The sequence below is a fragment of the Meriones unguiculatus genome, chromosome X (assembly GCF_030254825.1).
Source record: "Meriones unguiculatus strain TT.TT164.6M chromosome X, Bangor_MerUng_6.1, whole genome shotgun sequence".
Taxonomy (NCBI): Eukaryota; Metazoa; Chordata; class Mammalia; order Rodentia; family Muridae; genus Meriones; species Meriones unguiculatus.
The window spans coordinates 137,035,838-137,056,602 of NC_083369.1; the positions used below are offsets into that span (position 1 = coordinate 137,035,838).

General features: G+C 38.5%; 1 protein-coding gene across 1 annotated transcript in view; it reads left to right on the forward strand.

Annotated features, from left to right (window-relative positions):
• Positions 1-20,765, forward strand: part of Grpr (gastrin releasing peptide receptor) — a 43,544-nt gene that overhangs the window by 15,040 nt on the left and 7,739 nt on the right. The window contains exon 3 of the mRNA XM_060374789.1: positions 19,495-19,846. Within this exon, the coding sequence (XP_060230772.1) occupies positions 19,495-19,846 (352 nt within the window). The remainder of the gene's footprint in view (positions 1-19,494; positions 19,847-20,765) is intronic.

Sequence of the window (20,765 nt, forward strand, 5' to 3'; positions counted from 1 at the left end):
CATCAGAGAATGGGAGTTCTGGGTCACCTCAAAGTGAGCCACTCATCAAAGCCTCGGAGATCCTGAAACTAGGCTGGGACTCTCAGCCCAGTAAGCTGAGAGTTAGAGCTGACATTTAGCTACACAGTGAGATTATAACAGGTGAAATTTTCATGGAAACAAATGAGCCAGAGTGATAATAAGACACGTTTCTTTAAATTCCATTATTTAATACTTCTGAGAATGTTATGCACTAGTGCTGTATTTACATCATTTCCACCACCCCCCTCCAATTTCTCCTCTATCCCCCACTCCCTCACAAATTTATGGACTCTTTTCCTATAATTATTACTGTCACATACATGTCCATACATATATATGATATAGACACACACATATAATACATATTATCCTACTGAAAAGCATTAGTGTTGCCCATATGTACATGGTATAAGGCCGACCACTTAGGATTGGATAACATTTCAGGGAGCTTATCACTGGACAAAACAGATTCTTTTCTCTCTCGGCAGCTCTTTATGTCTAGAAGATACTGTCTCACAGTGGTGTCCTGGTTGTTTGGTTTTTGCCATGTTTCCACCTTCTCTTCCAAAATGTTCCCTGAGCTTGAGGTGTGTGTGAGGTTTGAGTTGTAGATGTCCTAATTGAGGTTGGTCACCTTATGATCATTTATTCTCTACATTTTGACCAGGTTTGAGTTTGATGTTTAAAACCATTGTGTATCATTATTGTACACAGTGGTGGGTTACATTAAAACATTTTCATATGAATATCAATTGTACACTGAGCAAATGTCCCACATTACTTGACTCCTTCCTGTTTTCTCCCCTCTTATTTCTTCTCATAGTCTGTTTTGTTTCTGTAGGTGGTTTTTGCTTCTGCCTTCATAATATATGTCCATGCATGACTGGATGTTATCTATAATAAAAATATAGGAACCACATACAAGAAAGCATATATCTTTGCAACACTGCCTTAATGTGCTTAATATGTGTGATAGTTTTCATTGTCACTACAATCTTAATCACCTGGAAGAAGGGCCTCTGAGAAGGTCTGTAAGGGAGTAACTTATTACAATAACTGAGGTAGGAAGTCCTGCCCCATGTGGGTAGTGCCAGGGCTGGGTAAGAAAGGCAGCTGAGGAGCAGCACAAGTGTGCTTATCGGTGCTTTCTTCTGACTGTGGACTTAATGTGACAGTTGCTTCAGGCTCTTGTTGCCGTGACTTCCCCATCTAGAACTGTGAGCCAAAATAAACTCTTCTCCTCTTTTGCCTGAATATTTTATTACAGCGACAGGAAAAGAAACTAAGATCTATTTTCCTGCAAATGATATAACTTTGTTCTTTCTTGTGACTGAAAATTCACACAAGCGCACACACATACACATACACACACACACACAAACATGCATGTGCACAAGATTTTCTTTATCTCTTCCATTGTTCTTGGCTACTTGAGTTAGTTCCCTCGCTTAGCTATTGTGAATAGTGCTGCAATAAACTCTGATGAGCAAATAGCTCTGTGATATATTACCTTGGACTCCTTTGGGTAAACACCCAGGAGTGGCATAGAAAACCTATTTTTAGTTTTATTTCTTTATTATTTTCCTCTCTTCCTTGCCTTTCTCCTTTTCTATCCCTATTTCTATTTCTACCATCTTTGTCTCTTTCTCTTATAGTCTACGCAGGTTAATTGGCCAGTAAAAAGAAAAAAAAAAAAAAAACAGACAAACAAACAAGCAAAAAACCTATGAAGAAATAGGGGTATTGTAAATTTTGGCATATAAAGAAATTTATTTTCAAGCACACTTACTTACGGAGATAATAACATGTCTACGTGACTCATGTGTTTCTTCAGACTGTCTACATATAAATAGAACTTTAGGTCTCACTGAAGCTTTTCAAAGTTGCCTTTTGCCCTTTGTTAATTTTGTTCTGTTCTGTTGAGTTAGGATGTGTCATATTTGGGTCAAGTATCTGTTGTGAAAAGTACTTTAAACACAATTTTTTAGAACAATAGAAAATTGTTACAATCAAACAATTGTAGTTTTCCCCATAAAAACATGAGAAATACTGTTTTTTTTATTTTATGTGTATGGATGTTTTGTCTGTATGTATGTGTATGCACCACTTACATGGCTAGTGGCTTCAGAAGTCAAAGATGGTTTTGGATCTCCTGGAACTGTAGTAATAGATGATTGTGAGCTGCTGTGTGGGTGCTGAAAATTGAACCCAGGTCATCTGCAAGAGCAGCAAGAACAGTTAACCACCGAGCCTTTTTCTAGCCCTGAAAATGCTTTCTAAAATGTGGTGATCCAAACTAATTTTTTAAAAGAAACCCATTATTGGTTGATTATCTAATTAGATATTACTTGTTCTTACATTAGATGATTAACCATGTTGAAGCACAATTTCTTCCCAAGACTGTCAACAAAAGGAGAATGTGAAGGTTAAAATGATAGTGTGAAGAAGCCATGTATCACAGGATGCACATAAATATAGTCAGTATTTAATTTTATGCATTTTTTACTTGTGCTTTAAGGGAAGATATGAAGGTTTAAAGAACAATGCTCTTTTCCTGTCTCTGGGAACTAACTTTCTTGGTACCAGAAGGCACCACGCTAACATCCAGAGGAGGGTAACCAAGAGTCCTATTCAGCTATGGTGTCTATGGACCACATCAATTATTATCATAGTTTATTACCCCTAATGGTGCAGTAGTGGCTTACATACCTTGACAATAACCAACAGCTCTCTAATTAGGCTGAAGACTCACTCAACAAGAGGGAAAACATGTGTGGTCCTAGAAACCTAACTAACTACTCAGTGCCTCTGAAATAATGGTTATTGGAAGAGATTCCCTAATTTACTACATCAGCATAATTCCTAACAATAATCTGTAAACATTTGTCCTTATACTTACAGGTAAGTATAGTTATAACGTTTACCCCTCATCAAAGAAACTTCTCTTTGCAACAGATGGAGACCATTATAGAACACCACACACACAATCAAAATGCAGAGCCATGGAGCCCAGTCCCAGTGGATATATTTACAAAACACTCCCATACCTAAGGCTCAAGGAATATTGTGGAAGAAGGGGCAGAAAGATTGTAAGAACCAGAGGATCGGGGAGTTTGCTATGAGGCTGTGTCTCCTAGTAATATTAGAAGCTACACCTATAAGGTCTTACTGACATAACTACATAAGCATGTGCTGAACAAGGATGATACTGGTGGGCATATCAAAGTGGAAAGGAAAAAGACTTTAAAGCCTCAAGCCTACACAAAGCCACCTGAGAAAACCTAGAAGTTGGAGAGGTGGTCTATCTAAGGAAAGAACACACTATTTGGTTGTCTTAAATGTTCAGCCTTAAAAACATGTATACAAGTAACATTATATAGACTGAGCAGGTTATATTTAGTGTGTGTGTGTGTGTGTAGTATATATGATATATTATGATATATTCCTATCTAATATATTATATCCAATATGTATTAGAATAGATATGCAGGAAACAAAAAGTATTGAAAAAGGGTCATGAATTTGAAGAAGAGTGGAGGGGTATATGGGAGGATTTAGAAGGAGAAAAGGCAAGGGAGAAATATAATTATGTTATAATCCCAAAAATGAAACAAAAGTTAAAAAATTAAAACAATGGTCAATCTTAGGAAATCATCAGTGATTGGGCACCCAGCACCTAAAGCCCTGGGAGTTTCAGCTAGCTGACTTTGGGACTTCTCTTAGCTTTGGTGTCTTCTTCAAGGGAAAGGAATTATACTTGATGACTTCTTCCTTTCAGGTCTAGAGTTCTAGAAAAGAGAGACTTGTAATTAGACGGGTGCCTGCATTTGTCTGTATTGTGACAGCAGCATTTCACATATTGATCTACTGCCATCAGCTCTAAGAGCTCTTCACAAAGATCTATGTAGAAATCATTGCCATGTTAATTACGGGCTTTTTTCTGAGAATGATTTTTTTCTAGCTAGATGTTAAATCCTCATTGGCCAGGAACTTTTACGTTAATAGTGCCAAGCAGAGGCAGAAATACCAACTTAGTACTTGAGAGTTGCTGAATTGACTAAGCTACGGAGCAGGGAGAGCTGGGTACTAGAAGCCCAATGGCAGGGCTCAGTGGCCTATTGTCTTTATTATCAAGAATTAATAAGGCTAATAAGCAGTGTTGTGTGATGAAAGGCAGGCTTTCTATTTAAAGATGAAATGAACAGCTTTGAGGGGCACAAGCAGAGAACACAGGAACATTAGCCATGGTCCTGTATTCAGGGCACATCAGCCAGAGCCTGGCAAGCATCTCTATGAAGGGTCAGATGATAAACGCTTTATTTATGGATGCGGAACTTTGAATTCCATGTTATTTTCACACACCCCATGAATATTAGTCTTTTCTGGATGTTTTCACAACCACTTAAAATGTTAAAAAATACATTGTTAGTTCATGGCCATAAAAAAAGAGACAGAAGACCAGATTTGATCAATGAGTCTTATGTAGTTTCCTGTCCATGATGAAGGCTTGTGACTGCACTTTCTGGGACAGTCACTTAACAGTAAGAGCTTCGTATTTAAACTGAGTGTGCATAGGAGATGCATGATGCTTTTCCAGTTACCCAGGAAAGAGGCTCTACAGAATATTATATATGAAAACCCTAAATCTCGGTGAGTGGAGGGTAGTTGCTCAAATGGGTCAAGTGCTTGCCTCGCAAGTATGAATTTGATCCTGAGAACACATGTGAAAAAACTGTCCATGCTGGGCATGGTAATGTCAGCCCTCGGGAGTCAAAGGCAAGAGTGACCCGGGACTCACCAGACAGCTGGCCTAATCTTCATGATGACCTCCAGGTCAGTGAGAGATGCTCTCTCAAGAAGCAAACTGGATGGCAGTTGAAGAGAAATTCTTGACATTATCTTCTGACCTCACATCACACACATGAGCACACATACACAGTCAGGCATCGCTGGGGTATTGTAATGGTTTGAGGCTCTGTCATAGTTGACACCTTAGCCTTTCAGATGATCAAGAACCACTATTGTCAATGTTATTAAATGGTAAAGCGGGGTTCTATAGCAACGTGATCAAAGAGGAGTAAAACTGAGACCAAAGTAGAGGGCTTTCAAACAACACTTTCCTCCTGTATGCCTTCAGGTGTGAACCATTTAAATAGAGAAAAGGAAAGGCTTTTGGAGACAAAGTTTAGCTGGATGCCCAGTCCCACCATGCTTCTCGCCACCCACCTTTGTGTTTCACCATTGTGCATGGTGCTGCTTCCCCCAAGGTCTTTCCAGCAAGCTCATTGAACAGGTTTATTAGGTTGCCAAAAAATACAATAATAAAGGGGGAGGGAACTGAGCCTGGGTAGATCACTTTCTCAGTTATCCCTAGTGGATTGTGAAGACTTGAAATGAAGACAGAGAAATAGAAAGCATTTGGACTGCCTAAAGTATTCAGAGCAATGTTGTCTAAGGCCTTGGAAAGACAGTTTACCTCAGTGTATGACAGGAGAAGAATGGGCCATTTTGAACATCTCATACCTGTTTCCTAGTCTAATGCACATTCTGAAGCAAGCAAATGGAATGAAGAGTTCCTGATTTAATGAATGAGGCAAGCATAAAAATGAGCAAGATGTAGACTTCAGTCCTAACCTCAACAGAAATGCTGTTCCTGGCAAGGGATATGTCATGTAACAATAGTGAATAAAGAGGCCATGAATTTGAAAGAGATCAATGAAGATTTAAAGGGAGTAAATAAGAAGAGACAATCGTAATTATAATATAATTATAATCTCAAAACATTTTTTTCAAATACCTCATTCTCTTATGACCCAGAGTGAACTGACCTTCTTTTAAACATTGTATTATTTTTAGTTATATGGAGGTGTGTGCATCTACATGTGGGTATATGCTCGTGAATGCAGGTACTCAAGAAAGCCAGAGGCATTGGGTCTCCTGGAGCTGGAGTTACATATGGTTGTAAAACGCCTAAGGTGGGTGCGGGGAACCGAACCCAAATTTTCTGGAAGAGCAGCACATGCTCTTAACTACTGAACCATATTTCCAGCCTGAATCATCATTCTTAATTTCCAGAATGGAGTATGCAAAGAAGTCACTAAGTGTCCAGGCTTATGGATTTATTTGCATTAACTTGTTGCTCATATAGGACCCTGTGAAAGAAAGTACTTAAGATATGCTAGTGTGTTACCAGACATGCTGCTTTCTGGGTAGTTGCAGGTGAATTGCTTCATTTGAGCTAATTGGTGGAGGCACATAAAAAAGTAGAGACTTTGTTCCCTAGAGATCACCAGACTTCCTTGAAAAGACAAACTGACCAAAAAGGCTTGTTAGCATCTGCAGAGTACAATCTGATGTCTGGAGGGGCATCTGTGTGATATCACAAAATGTTTACATGACAGACTGATGTTAAAAAATACAAAAAGTCTACTTTTAATCCTGTAAAAAAGACAAAAAAAGAAATTGGAAAAAATTATATCAAAACATCACGTATAAGACTGCTAAATAATTCTTGTTTTGTTTCTAGAATTCTCCACTCTCTTAATTTTTTATGATGAGCTCTTGGAATTGTTTTAACTGAAAAGTCCTCCAAATTACCTCTCTCATCCACCTTGATGATATCTTTACTAACTCAAGGCAACTATGTCATTTGGTTCTTTGTGTGTGGGAGGGTGTGATTGAGAGAGAGAGAGACAGAAGCACAGAAAGAGATAGAGACAGAAAGACAGAGACGGAGACTGGGGATGGAACCCAAGGTCTTACTGATGAAGAAAACAGAGGCTTTAAAATCTTATGCTCTGAAACCTGGACTCAGGAGCCAGAAAGCTTCTGTTCAGATTCTAGCTCTGCCATTTGTTTATGTGGCCTTGGGAAAGTTGGCCACTCTGTTAGTTTTTTCAGTTTTAAGAGTTATAACACAGAAGGAGGAGTAAGAAGGCAAGAAAATAAAAGAGAAGAAGGAAGAGGGAGAGAATGAGGTAAGGGGAGAGCGAAATGATAGAGTACTTACAACATTCTATTATTGTAATAAGGACTTTTTAAAGTAAGAGTAGCTAACTATTAAAAAGTATTTTGTACAATATTATGCTCTTTCTTGCTCAAGCATGAGGTCCAAAGTCATTTGACTGAGGACGCTAATAGGTACAGACATAACTGCATTAAAGTTAGATTTAGAATTTAATGACAAAAAACATTTCAAGAGCTATCCATCTCTTACATAGTAAAATTCAAATTAGAAACATTATTTCTATTTAATGTCAATCTATAGCTTCTTTTTAAAGCTAATTCTTGAAACCAATTGAGAACTGTACCAGGCACACAGTATGTACAATGTAACTTTTTGTTAAATAACAAAACAATCAAAAGAAAATAAAAATAAAGTGCTAATGAAGAAAGAAGAGTCTAGGGTTCCCATGCCTTGGATACAATAAGACCTCCCCAACAACCTAAGCTGGAGCAGCTAGTAAGTTACAAAGCTCGGCAACCCTCTTACCACTTCTCAAACTTCTCATCAAAGTTTATTTAAATATACTGCTGTTACACTTTTATAATTAGACACAATGAGTCATATGCCATGATGGTATTTTTGAACTTCAATGAATCTTGTTTTGGAAAAAAAAAAAAGTAAGACACTTTATTAAGGTAGCCCCAGCAATGAGAAATATATTTAAAACTAAACACTCTTTGAACTTTCAAAGTGTTCATATATGTTAGATAAAATAAGTGGACCAGGAGAAGACTTCTTGCTGTCGTGGTAGCTGGAACACCTGGTGTGCCCTGGGAGACTTGGGCTTCCTTTCTTAGAGTGAGGACAGTCATTGTGCCCAAGGGAGGTTTAGGGCAGGCTGGAGTCAGCCCACAATTAACAACCTAGGACAGTTCTCAGCCAGAGGTCTCAAAGAAGTCTGGGGACTGGTGGGTAAGTGCTGTCATTTTGTCCATGCCTGGCACAATTCTGCAACCAGCGTGCTCCTAAAGCTCTTAAGGGCTCCCTTACTCTCTCCCCTTCTTGTCTCACTTTCCACACTCTCCCATGATTTTTGGTAACTCCCCCCTTAATTAATCTAAATCTTTACCTCTGAGTCTGTTTGGAGGTGAAGGCCCAGTTTTGAATATAATCTATGACACAGACTCAGTGGTATATTCTACCCTAGAACATCGGTGAACTTTATGCTTGGGGCTTCTCTCATTCTGTGTATTTTCTAGGCTGCAAGGTAGAGTGATTTTACTATGTCTGACTTCAGTGTGCAAATGGAATCTGGAAATGTTTTTTTTTTTAATTTTATTTTTAACTCTGGAGATCACAAACTGTTGAAAAATATAAGGAGCTCTAAATATATGTTCATTTATCCATAAAGTTTTTGAAGAACAGTCTATAAACAGCTTTGCACCAATATGCTGGCATACCTACTGATGTTTAACTGGGTAACTGCTTTTTTGTCATTTTAAACATACCCAAAGGCAAGGGCAATATTTAAGCCTACTTATACCCCTTCTGACAGGCAAGCTTATAAGATTAGCATTGAACTCTGGAATTAGATCATCTTGATGAAACTCATTCTTTGCTCAAGGTTCAGTTGGTTCCCAATTCCTTATGAGGAAGCATTTGAAGATGTCCAACAACTGATTACCTCTTTCTTTCCACCTTATCCCTAAGATTTTAAGGCCTTCATATCCTAGAATCAGGGGGTTGTGCTACTGCTGTTTTTTGTGGTACTGAGGATTGAACTCAAGGCCTCACAAATGCTAGGCAAATGCTTCACAACTGACATACACGCCCATCCTCATCTCCCAGAATCAATATCTTTCTGCCTAAAACATTCCTTGGCATCATCCCAGCTTCATTCTAGCCTGTAGGCATCTGGTTATTCATTGATGCCAATGTCTTATTCTTTGTAAACATCACTCCAAAGTCTCACTCAGGTGACCCTTTTGGTCCCTGGGGCCTCTGGATATAGAAGAGAACTCAGACTTCACTCTAAGCTCAGGCCATATGGGACTCTCTACCTCTTTCTGTCTCTGTCTGTCTGTTTCTCTCTCTCTCTCTCTCTGTGTGTGTGTCTGTGTGTGTGTCTGTGTTACATTTAATGTATCAGTAATCTCAGGTTTCATGATCAACCATAGGACTATCAAATTAGGACGCTATCTGACCTGATGATAGATAGTCATAGGAATCATCTTGAATAGACTCAAACTTCATTGTTAATATTTACCACTGGTGGACTTGGATAAGTTATTAAACCTCAGTTACTTATTTGTTAAAGAACAGGTGTCTACTTTATAAGATCACTGTGAGGACAAAACATGATCATTTAATTAAAGCATTGCCCAATCAATCACAGCACAAGTGACTGATCTATAGTAAGTAGTTTGCAAGTTTGAGCTATTACAGTGGTGATGATTCTTTACTGAGTCAATATAATTGAAACTCATATACAAATGTTTTATTCCTCATAAATCTTCACAAAAAGAAAATTCCTGAGATCTGGGGTGATGCCTCAGTCTGAGTAAGATCCCCTGCACCAACATCCAAGAACCCAGGCATGACTTTCCTGCACTTATATTTCCAGCACTTAGGGAAGCAGAGGCAGGAGGATCCCCCAGGGTTTTCTAGTTAGCCAGTCTAACTCAATTAGTGAGCTCCAGACTTAGTAAGAGATCCTAACTCAAAAAAAAAAATGGAGGGCAACCGAGGCAGACACGGACATGTACTTCTAGTCTTCATAGATGAAAATCTACACAGATATTCACACAAATACTGATATACGTTTAAACACAAAAGAAATTCCCACATGGTGGCTGCAAAGCAAGTCCTTGAAGCAGAAAGTAAATATGTGGAGATATGGTTACTTGAAGTCCTTGACCCCAAATAGTGAGGTTATTTAAAAATACTTTGCTGGGCCATCTTTCCATATTGGAAGATAAACATAATACCTTCCATTGTACTATGGAACAAATAAGTGGCACTCTCTTTGTCCCCAAAGCCAGCTACGCTCTCCAGGATATACTGGGCATGTACTGGAATAGGACATGATGGGGGAAATTGCAGCCCTCAGATAAACAACTTTAGGATTATACTGGGTGTAGGAGGTTCTAGCTGCATACACAATTTGTTTCTTGTTCTCTTTTCATAAATCAAAAGCTTAATAGTCTAACCACATTTCACAACACGGATCATGACCCATTCTCTTAGCCTAGGTTTATTATTATTATTATTATTATTATTATTATTATTATTTACAATTTATTTACTTTGTGTCCGGACTAGCCTCCTCCCACATCTCCTCCCAGTCCCACTTTCCTTCCCTCTCCCACCCCCAATGTCCTTCCCCTAGTCCACTGATAGAGGAGGTCCTCTTTCCCTTCTATGTAACCCTAGCCTATCAGGTCTCCTCAGCCTAGGTTTAAAGCTTGCATGTTCCCAAAGCAGGCAGATCTCTGTTGTCTTCTAGGAAATCCACTAAAACCTGGATGCCAAAGTGGGGATCACTCACCTGGAGAGGGAGTTGAAATGTGTCTAATGGATAAGGAAGGAAAGTATCAAACCTTCTATTTATATTGGCTTCTATTTAAATGTAAGGATGAATTAAACATTAAGGTCCAAATTGAGGCTTATCACAGGATCACCAGATGCCTACAAGGTGCCAGAAATAATGCCTCCACCCACAATGGCAGCTTCACTCTTCCCTGATCTCTCAGCTCATATCCAGCTGATATGATGTGTATTGTATGTAATCTCATTTTAATTAAACTAGTCTCCCCAAATGAGCAAGCGGCTTAAAAATAGTCCTCATGAAACAAAAGAAAAAGCACACAACAAAACCTCAGAGGTTATAGATGATATTAGAAATCATAAACTCAAGAGAACACTGTGACTATTCCTTGCTCTTTATGTAGGTGCTGAGGAGATATGATACATTCAATCACATTTCAATTATAATTTAATAATATTGAGCATATGGCAAAAGCTTTTGTCTTTAATGACATAAATTAAAATGTATGACATTATGTCTTAGTTACTTTTTTATTACTGTGAAGAAAAACTAAGTTGCCAAGCCAACTTATAGAAGAAAGAGTTATTGGGTGTACAGTTTCAGAGGATGAGTCCTTGACCATCATGACAGGAAACATGACTGCAGGCAGGCAGGCAGGCATACATGCTGCTGAAGCAATAGCTGAGATCTTATTAAGATTACCACAAGGGAAAGGGAGAGAAAGAGAAAGCGCACACTAATTAGGAATGAGTTCAGCTTTCAAAACCAGTGACACACCTCCTTCAAAAAGGCTACACCTTCTAATCCTTCCTGAAAGTTCTACTAACTGTGAAACAAGCATTCACGTTTGAGAGCTATGGATGTCATCTTTATCCAAACCACCACACATTACTTTACCTTTTTTCTCTACCGTTAAAAGGTTTTTTAATTTGTATTTTATAATACCCATTTATAGTTAATAATAACTGTGTCCTTGATTTTTGTCCTCACCATGTAATATGTGTGAGTGTGAGCATGTGTATTTATGTTTGTTTGTTGTGTTCTGTTTTGTTGAACTTTGAAAAGTAAACATTTTGAACTCTTACCCTTATGGATTTCAGTGTTTTTCCCCAGAACAAGACCAATTTTATATGTATTCAATATCATTTTATTGAAAAAAATTAAAAATAATTCTTTAATAATGTTTAATATTTAACTGATAATTAAAATTTCTCCTGTGGTCCACTATAAGTCTTTTATAACTCCTTTTAAAAAAATTACAGAACAAATAAAGGCTTATTCATTACATGTGATGTGCATCTTTCAACACCTTCAAGGTAAAACTCTCTATTTTCTTTAGTGTCAAGGTCTTTAATAACAATGACATTGATATTGTAAGAATATTTTGAGTCGATTGTTTGGTAATTCTATATGTGTACACAGTGCATCTTGATGGTATTCAGTCCCCGATTTCCTACCAAATCCCTTTGGCCACTCCCAAAAACATATCTCTCCCACTTCATGTCACATCATCTTTTTAAAAAGTAACTTGACTAAGCCCAATTAGTACCTCCCATGCATTCATGAGTATAAGACTCTCTCCTGGAGAATGAGAAACCAGTGGCCACACCCCCAATTAAAAAAAAACACTCCTCTTTCCCAGCAGACACTCTGCAGCTGGGGTGAAGCATTATGACATCCTCCAACAACCATACTGGAATGGTGACTGGTTTGATCTTGTGCAGGTCACCACAGTTACTATGAGTTGATGAGTACAACAACCATCCCATATGCAGAAGACAGCATTTCATGCGCTGCCTGCTATCATCTGGTTCCTATATTATTTCCACCTTCTATTCTGAGATGTCTCCTGAGGCTTGGACATGGAGGTTGACGTGAATGACCCATTTAGAACTGAGCATTCAACAGTTACTTATTCTTGGCACTTTGATCAGTTATGAGTCTCTACATGGACTGTTACCCACTGAGAAAAGAAGCTTCTCTGACCAAGATTGAGAGCAGCACTAAAGTATGGATAGAAACATGTATGTTTTAACATTTAATTATTTTTATTTTATGTATATAAGTGTTTTGTCTGCGTGTATACTTCATATGTGCTACATTCCCATAAAGGATAGAAGAGAAGGGAGCTGAATATCCTGGAAATGGAGTTATGGACAGTTTTAAGCTGATATTTGAGTTCCAGGAAACAAACCTGGTCTTCAGAAAGAACAGAGAGTGCACTGAACTGCAGAGCTATCTCTCTAGCCTCGAAATATTTAGAGGGTAGTTTGACCCACCTATTTAGGAAAACAGTAGTTCTTTCTCTAGGGTTCATGGCTTCCCAACCATCAACTAGCACCATAATGTATTTGAGGTTCATCTTAAATGGTTCCTTCTTCAGATGTACAACTAACCATTTCCCAAAGATTGTCCGTTTTCTTTCAGTAGGTGATAAATTTACATGTTTTCTTACTCTATATGTACATTATTTATAAATAAAACAGTTCAGGTGCATGTTTGGTTTTGTTTTGACTGGGTAGTGTTCCCAACTAGTACAATGAAGATGCCTTCACGCTGTATTTCAAGCTAAGTAGCTCCTTGTGTCATTTAGTGTACCATCTTTCATTTGGTGTGAATGAAAATCTTCTTTGGTACTTTCGGAATAGGGAAGAAAGATGACTTCAATTCTATGCTCAACTTTTCTTCATTTGAATCACTTCCAGTAAGCTTTGGATAGGGAAATAAGGTCTACAACTGCATCAGCTGCAAGTTTTCAGGATCTTCAGTCATGTGCCTATTCCACCCCACCCCACATATTTGAGAGGTATCTATTTCACATAGTAAGGTTCTGTTTCACTGAGAGTTACTACTTTCTGAGTGCAATTGCTGCCTATTGTTAAAGAATGCTTGAGAAAAAGTAGTGGGTACTAACCTCCTAAGTGTTCAATCCCCCTTCAACTACCTACTGCTCTTAAACTAGCTTCCTTGGGGGAAACAAGGTACATTTACAAAGTCTGGGTGAAAACATTGGTAAGGGCTTGACTCAGCAACAATAGAGTTGTTTGAAAGAGTCAGATTACTGTTTAGTTCTTTCTTTTCCTCATTCTTTTTGTTGTCTCCATTTACCTAACATCTCCTTTTTCCTGCTTCCTTCTCTATAGTTCACTAATATCCTTCTTTGTGTCTTTCTTTGTGCCTTTCTTTCTTTCTTTCTTTCTTTCTCTTTCTTTCTCTTTCTTTCTTTCTTTCTTTCTTTCTTTCTTTCTTTCTTTCTTTCTTTCTTTCTCAACCCTTCCCTCCACCCAGCCATCTCCCTGGGGATTTTGCTTTGATCACAAGTCTATGTTATAAATCAGAAGAAACTAGAGTGTATTAAGATGGGATGAAAAAGAGTACTGGAGCTAATAACCTAGGGAAAAATTAGAAAAAAAATGACTGTAATGTATCACATATTTAAAAAAGAACAGTTGGATCTGCTATAAGGACTGCTTCTCCTCTGTTTGCTGAGAAATAGCTCAGAGGGGGATATGAGAAGGATTTTGGAAGAGTTGAAGGAAGGAAATGCATTACTTTTTTAAAGACTCTACTGCTCTGTGCTCTGGGTTATAGGCATCTTACAAGTCAGTTAATAACAGCCTCAAATTATTTCAAGGAGGATTGTATTTGCTATTCTCAAAAGAAAATAAATCCAAGGTTTTGTAGTTTTGTCAAAGTTTACCTGTAGGATTCGAATTTAAATTTCATGCAATATGTCAGTTACCTCGGAGAGTATTTTGTTCATTTTTTTTCTTCTAGACCAATCTTCTCTGTACAGTGAGAATTTAGATTGTACTGAGAGTTTTAAATTGTTGATGTTCAACAATTCCTACTGACTACAGTAGGTAATTATAGACAAGCAAGGGCAAAACTATTTGAATAAAATAATGAAACAAAGGACTATTTGAATAAAAGTCAGGTCTTTCTGTAGACAAAGATTTCCAATCTTGGACATGGGATACAATTAGTCTGAGTCTTTGACACATTAATTTTGTGAAGACTATTCTTTACTCATTCCAATGTTGATACAAGAAAAATGAACCTGGTTGTTTTTTAGAAGTGGGAAAGAATTGTCTTGGTCCTCCTGCTATCAAGAAAGTAAATTTGCCATATACAGAAGAATGATTCTTGTTAAATGTGTAAGAGTGAAGGCCCTCCCCTCACTTTTGAGAATGTGGGAATAAGAGAGTTGCCTGGAAGTAATATATTGACAACCAATAGCAAGTCTTTGCTGAACTACTACTTAAACATGTGCAGAACTTTAGATATTTTGCACAATATAGAAAGAAATGGAAAGAAGAAGCCAGAATCTTCAGACCCCAGGAAACTGATGGAAAAGTCAAGTAGAAAAGACATACTAATAAAAGTATTAGCAAACAATAAATTCATGTATGGATGTGTGGTATAGCTAACAATCCAAGTTACTCAGGAGGCAGAGGCAGAACAGTTGCCTAGATCAAGTCCTAACTTGGATACATACTATGTTTAAGACAAACCTAAGCAATTATAAAGACTGTTTCAAAATGAAAAGTAAATGTGAGGCTCTATACAGAGCTTGCCTAGGTTGCATGAGCAAGGTCTTGGGTCAATTCTTCGAACCACAAACATTAAGTAACGACAGTGCATAGTAAGTATAAAATGATAAGAACTGATAACCCTATCAAACTTTTAGATAGGTTGAGAGAAAGAATGGGAGTGTTTAAGGCATTGAGTAGTCTGAAAAATCCACAAGATGATACTTAAACTGGGATTCAGAAGGACTGAATTCAGCCATATCTAGATCGTGGGATTGAGCATGAAAAGAAAAAAAGAAACAGAGGCCTAAAGGAGACTTAACACTTGTCCGTTGAGTACAATGTAAAGACGTAGCTTGCTCTTTTAAGGAGTTGGAAATGACACACAGGAAACGATCCTGGAAATAAATATGGTAACAACTTCAAATGGCCATTATAGTTGACTCTTTCATGTAAGGTTCTTTTTGGTCACAAAAAAAAAAAAAAAAACAGAAGCCACTCAAAGTAACTCAAGAGAAAATGCAGTGAGAGAATATTTGGAATTATAACACAAGACTCCATGTTCAAAAGTAATTCATAGGTCAGAAAACTAGAACCCTCTATGACTTAAAACCACATTGCCTCTGTTTGTCTTCCTTTTTTTTTCTTCCAGTCCACCTACTCTGTTTATTCATCTTTTCCACAGTTAAAACATGGCTACCCTGATCGTATCTTTGACAGCAAAATCTTTTCTTTTCAGCATCAATCATTAACTAGCTATATTTTCTGCTTAAATGTTTGAGAGAAAAAGAAACTCTTAAATACCTGAGTAAGCTCAGGTATCCACCTCCAATAAACCTTTGTACCTTTGGCCTCCAGCCTATGTCTGCTTCTCAGAGTTCTTAAGGCAAGGCAGCATTTTTCTGGGTACCTCACAAAGCAGTAGAGAGCTAGGAAGAAGGAAGAGGATAAGAAGGTGAAACAAAGGCCTGAATGATCATGGCTGCATTACACTGTTGTGAGACTCTAATCTTGCATATATACCACAGGCAGCCTTTACAGCCATTGAAGCAGGACAGTCTCCCCAAGCATGGTTGGCTACCATAAAAAGCCAAAATGTTACGCTCAGTATGCGAGGCTAAGCACTGCACTCAGGGTCAGCCGCTTTGGACCCAGAGAAGAGCATGTCTGATTGCATGCGGGTTGATGCCCCAGGCCCCGCCTCTGAGAAAAAGGTATCGAATGGGTCTGATGCTCTTTGGGTGGATGACACTTAAATGAACATCAGTACAAAGTCCCAATTTATTTCTAATATCAGAGATCAGACCTCTACTCTTGCCTGATGCGTCTAAAACAAAAAGGGGGAACTGTAGAGAGCTGCGGAATGCTGCGCCTTAAAGATGGAGCTGGTTTCCGCCTTCCACATTCCCGATGGTGAGTGCTCTCTGTCACGAACAATTCCACATTTGGCTAAGGCCGAAGATCTGGCTTGCTTCCATGTATGTGGACCTATCTGCATTGCCCACGTGGCATGCTGAGGTTGGCTACCCAGAGGCTATTTAAAGTGGGCTGGCATTTTTTTCTTCAATTTTTCATCAATTACACTTTATTCATTCTGCATCCCCCCATAAGCCCCTCCCTCCTCTCCTCCCAATCCCACCCTCCCTCCTCCCTCTGCTTGCATGCCACTCCCCAAGTCCACTAATAGGGGAGGTTCTCCTCTCCTTTCTGATCTTAGTCTGTCAGTTCACATCAAAAGTGGCTGTATTGTCCTCTACTGTGGCCTGGTACGGGTCTGATGCTCTTTGGGTGGATGACACCTAAATGAACATCGGTACAAAGTCCCAATTTATTTCTAATATCAGAGATCAGACCTCTACTCTTGCCTGATGCGTCTAAAACAAAAAGGGGGAACTGTAGAGAGCTGCGGAATGCTATGCCTTAAAGATGGAGCTGGTTTCCGCCTTCCACCTTCCCGATGGTGGGTGCTCTCTGTCACGAACAACTCCACATTTGGCTAAGGCCGAGGATCTGGCTTGCTTCCATGTATGTGGACCTATCTGCATTGCCCACGTGGCATGCTGAGGTTGGCTACCCAGAGGCTATTTAAAGTGGGCTGGCATTTTTTTCTTAAATTTTTCATCAATTACACTTTATTCATTCTGCATCCCCCCATAAGCCCCTCCCTCCTCTCCTCCCAATCCCACCCTCCCTCCTCCCTCTGCTTGCATGCCACTCCCCAAGTCCACTAATAGGGGAGGTTCTCCTCTCCTTTCTGATCTTAGTCTGTCAGTTCACATCAAAAGTGGCTGTATTGTCCTCTACTGTGGCCTGGTACGGGTCTGATGCTCTTTGGGTGGATGACACCTAAATGAACATCGGTACAAAGTCCCAATTTATTTCTAATATCAGAGATCAGACCTCTACTCTTGCCTGATGCGTCTAAAACAAAAAGGGGGAACTGTAGAGAGCTGCGGAATGCTATGCCTTAAAGATGGAGCTGGTTTCCGCCTTCCACCTTCCCGATGGTGGGTGCTCTCTGTCACGAACAACTCCACATTTGGCTAAGGCCGAGGATCTGGCTTGCTTCCATGTATGTGGACCTATCTGCATTGCCCCCGTGGCACGCCTGGGTTGGCTACCCAGAGGCTATTTAAGCTGTGGGCTGGCTTTCCCCGGGGTCCGAGGATTGTTCAATGTTCCTGAATAAACTACATTGGAAAAAAAAAAAAAAAGAATGTATAAGGCAACAATGCATAGTACAGAAATAGTCATTATCCACAAAAATTCTATGATTTAGACTCTTGTAAAGATATAAACACAATGTAAAATATTGGATTAAGAATTAATCCTCAACAATGGCAATGAATCAAAGCACAAAGCCATAGCAGACATACAGCTTTAAATAGAATTTTATATGACATCGAAGAGCATTCCAAATGTTTCCTAACCTCAGTCTCATTTCGATGATGATACAAGCAACTTAATTATGTCAGTACTGGGCAAAAGCAATAGGGAAAATAGAATTTATGGGCAATATCAATTCGAGTCTCAGAATGAGCTATTGAATAAAAACAAAGGTTTTCAAACCATGTCTGTCACTTTAAATTTTCTTTTCATGTTCTTTCCTTCATCATTGTATTTGGTTGATCTAGAACTGCTAAATAATATCAAAATATTCAATAAATGGATAATGAAAATGAAAAAAAAAATAAAGTGGGCTGGCTTTACCCAGGGTCAGATGATTGTTCAAGGTTCCTGAATAAACTGCATTGAAAAAAAAAAAAAGAAGGTGAAACAAAGATTAGTTTGTTAATTACCAGCCTCCTTCCGGTGTGTCGCATTTTCAATGGCTTATTCATTCCTATTCTTTGAAAGAAAAAACAGACATATTGAAAATATTCAATGACTTCATGTTCCCAAAACTGCATGTGAATATTAATAACAAAGATTTTGCAAAATAAAAACAAGCTCCCCGTCTCTGTGTCTCTCTTTAGGTAGTTTTGTTATTAATTTCTGCAATTTATTAAGAAAAATGAAAAGAAGATCACCTTTTCTGAGAGGCATTCTTTTTTTAATTTTTTTATTTATTACAATTTATTCAATTTGTATTCCAGCTGTGGCCCCCTCCCTCATCTCCTCCCAATCCCATCCTCCCTCACTCCTCTCCCCCATGCCTGTCCCCTAGTCCTCTGATAGGGAAGGCCCTCCTCCCATTCCACCTGACTCTAGCCTATCAGACTGAGAGGCACTCTTAAAATCAAGAGACAGGGTGAACTGTGCTGCAGTTATTAACAATATATCATATGCTTGAAAATCACTGAGTCAATTTTAATTGGCTTCAGAGAAACAAAAAACAGATAGCTATGTGAAATAATGTATATGCTAATTACTCAATCTAGCCTTCATATAATGTATATATATATATATTGAAAAATAATATTGTACACAATAAATAAATATGTATAATTCTTAAAGGGGAAATCTCATGGGAACCCAAGCATAGACAAAGAACTCCAAGCATCTAAGGAACACTGAGAGAAGGTAATTAGTCCTCTCCAGAGTAGACTTTGCCTAACTGATTATTCAGTACCAAATGGTCAGCCCATACATACAAGTAACACTAAAAGGACTGAACACATTTTATTATATATTTAGGTGTGTGTGAGAGAGAGACAGAAAGAGAGAGAGATAGAGAGAGCAGAATGTTACTTCTCAAGGCATCTATTATAGACCAGCTAGAATTTTTAATGAGACAAGGAACATACTCAGGGTACCAAATTTCAGAAGGTGCTCATATTTGGGATTATGAGAATTCAGAGTAAACATTTTCATGAACTTCAGAGGGAGTGCCTCCTTAAAATTTGCTTCTCAGCATCCTAATTTTCCTTACTCTAGTCCAGGCTGTGGTATCATCCATAATGATGTTGAAAAACTTACATGGAACCATTCCTTTTTTGCTGATCCAGGTACAAAGCCATTGTCCGGCCAATGGATATCCAGGCATCACATGCCCTGATGAAGATCTGCCTGAAAGCTGCCTTGATCTGGATTGTCTCTATGCTGCTGGCCATCCCAGAGGCTGTGTTTTCTGACCTCCATCCCTTCCACGTGAAAGATACCAACCAAACCTTCATTAGTTGTGCCCCCTACCCACACTCTAATGAGCTACATCCCAAAATTCACTCTATGGCTTCCTTTCTGGTTTTCTACATTATTCCACTGTCAATCATCTCTGTCTACTACTACTTCATTGCCCGGAATCTGATTCAGAGTGCCTACAATCTTCCTGTGGAAGGCAATATACATGTCAAGAAGCAGGTAGGTACATATTAGGAATTCGTTTTCCTCCTTGGGCACTTGGTCCCTTGCATTAATTTTGAATCTTAGTGACAAGTACTGTGTATAAGTAACCACATTACTTGATTAGGAGATTCTAGGAGGAGAGTGATGCTTCATTAAGGTTTACTTCAGTGATAGGGCACTTGCCTGGCATACACAAGGCCTTAGGTTTAGTTCCCCACAGCTGTGTAAAGGAAAATAATTTCAGGAACTCTAGTGCTTTCTATAGATTCTTCTTTTAACCCAGTCACATTGTTTGTCCAGGAAGAGAGTTACCACACAGCTAAAGCAGACGGAACAGAAAAATGAGACTGGGTGAAGAAAAAGAAATAAGATGATTAAAAAGGCTCATGCTGGAGAGAGGTATAGAGGGGTGACTAATGTCAAAGGACCTGGTGTGCTTGAACACAATGTCTTTATGAAACCCATCTCTTTACATCAGGGATGTATACCAATGGTGGAGAAAATGCTTTACACAACGAATGGCTCAAATCCAGATTGGATTTTTCCTCTTGAGGCCTTAATTTTCTTATCATTGTTATAGCAATAATAGCTTCTATTTTGTAATGTTATTGGAAAATTATAAAAGCATGTGTAAGAGCTACAGATCACAGCATGCAGGATACCCCCATATGTCACTCCTTCTATCTTCCATAAACTTCTTCAATTTTATCCTAGAGAGACAAAGAGTAAAAAATAAAAGCTCTGGCTTTCCTTTCCTTGTCAGTTTTTAAAAGGTTTTTTTTTTTTTTTTAGATTTATATACTTTAATTTTATGTATATGAGTGTTTAACCGCAATGCATGTGTACCACGAGCATGTCTGATATGCATAGAAGTCAGAAGAGGGCACCGAATTCAATGAGACTAGACTCACAGATAATTGTGAGCTACCATGTG